A 524-nucleotide genomic window follows, 5' to 3' on the forward strand; every position below is an offset into this window, starting at 1 on the left:
AACATTTTTACTTTGTGATTGGTATGACTTATGTTTCAGACGGGTGGACCTGACAACTTGTTTGTGAACTACCTGTCCAGGATCCACAGAGAAGAGGTACCTTTATACTAAGACATTAAGGTCTAGGTTTTACCGCCTTTGGATAAAAGACAAATGGTTCCACAGTATAAATTGCTGGGCTTCTAACGTAAAATACAATGTGTATACAACATCAGACATTGGTTTCTCCTTCAGAAATTACAAAGGAAAAATCGGTTTAACCTTCTGAAAATATAAAGAATCACTGTTTAACTAAAGATATTTTGACCAGCAATATTTCAGGTTATCAAATGTTATGTTCTCTCCCGTAGGACTTTGCTTTTATCCTGAAAGGGATCACACGCCTGTTGAACAACCCTTTAATGCAGACATACTTACCTGGGTCAGCCAAGAAAATTCAGATCCATCAGGAACTGCTTGTTCTCTTTTGGAAGATGTGCGACATCAACAAGGTAAAACCTGTAACATTGTAGACAAAGATGTGT

The 524-nt window shown here is 37.4% G+C and overlaps 1 protein-coding gene across 1 annotated transcript in view; it reads left to right on the plus strand.

Moving 5' to 3' along the window:
* Nucleotides 1-39: 39 nt before the first annotated feature.
* LOC110454670 (protein HID1-like) overlaps nucleotides 40-524 on the plus strand; it is a gene marked incomplete at both ends in the record, with an annotated part of 4,188 nt that continues 3,703 nt past the window's right edge. The window contains 2 exons of the mRNA XM_021504313.1: nucleotides 40-96; nucleotides 351-491. Of these exons, the coding sequence (XP_021359988.1) occupies nucleotides 40-96; nucleotides 351-491 (198 nt within the window). The remainder of the gene's footprint in view (nucleotides 97-350; nucleotides 492-524) is intronic.

The sequence above is a fragment of the Mizuhopecten yessoensis genome, unplaced genomic scaffold, assembly GCF_002113885.1.
Source record: "Mizuhopecten yessoensis strain PY_sf001 unplaced genomic scaffold, ASM211388v2 scaffold7995, whole genome shotgun sequence".
NCBI lineage: Eukaryota > Metazoa > Mollusca > Bivalvia > Pectinida > Pectinidae > Mizuhopecten > Mizuhopecten yessoensis.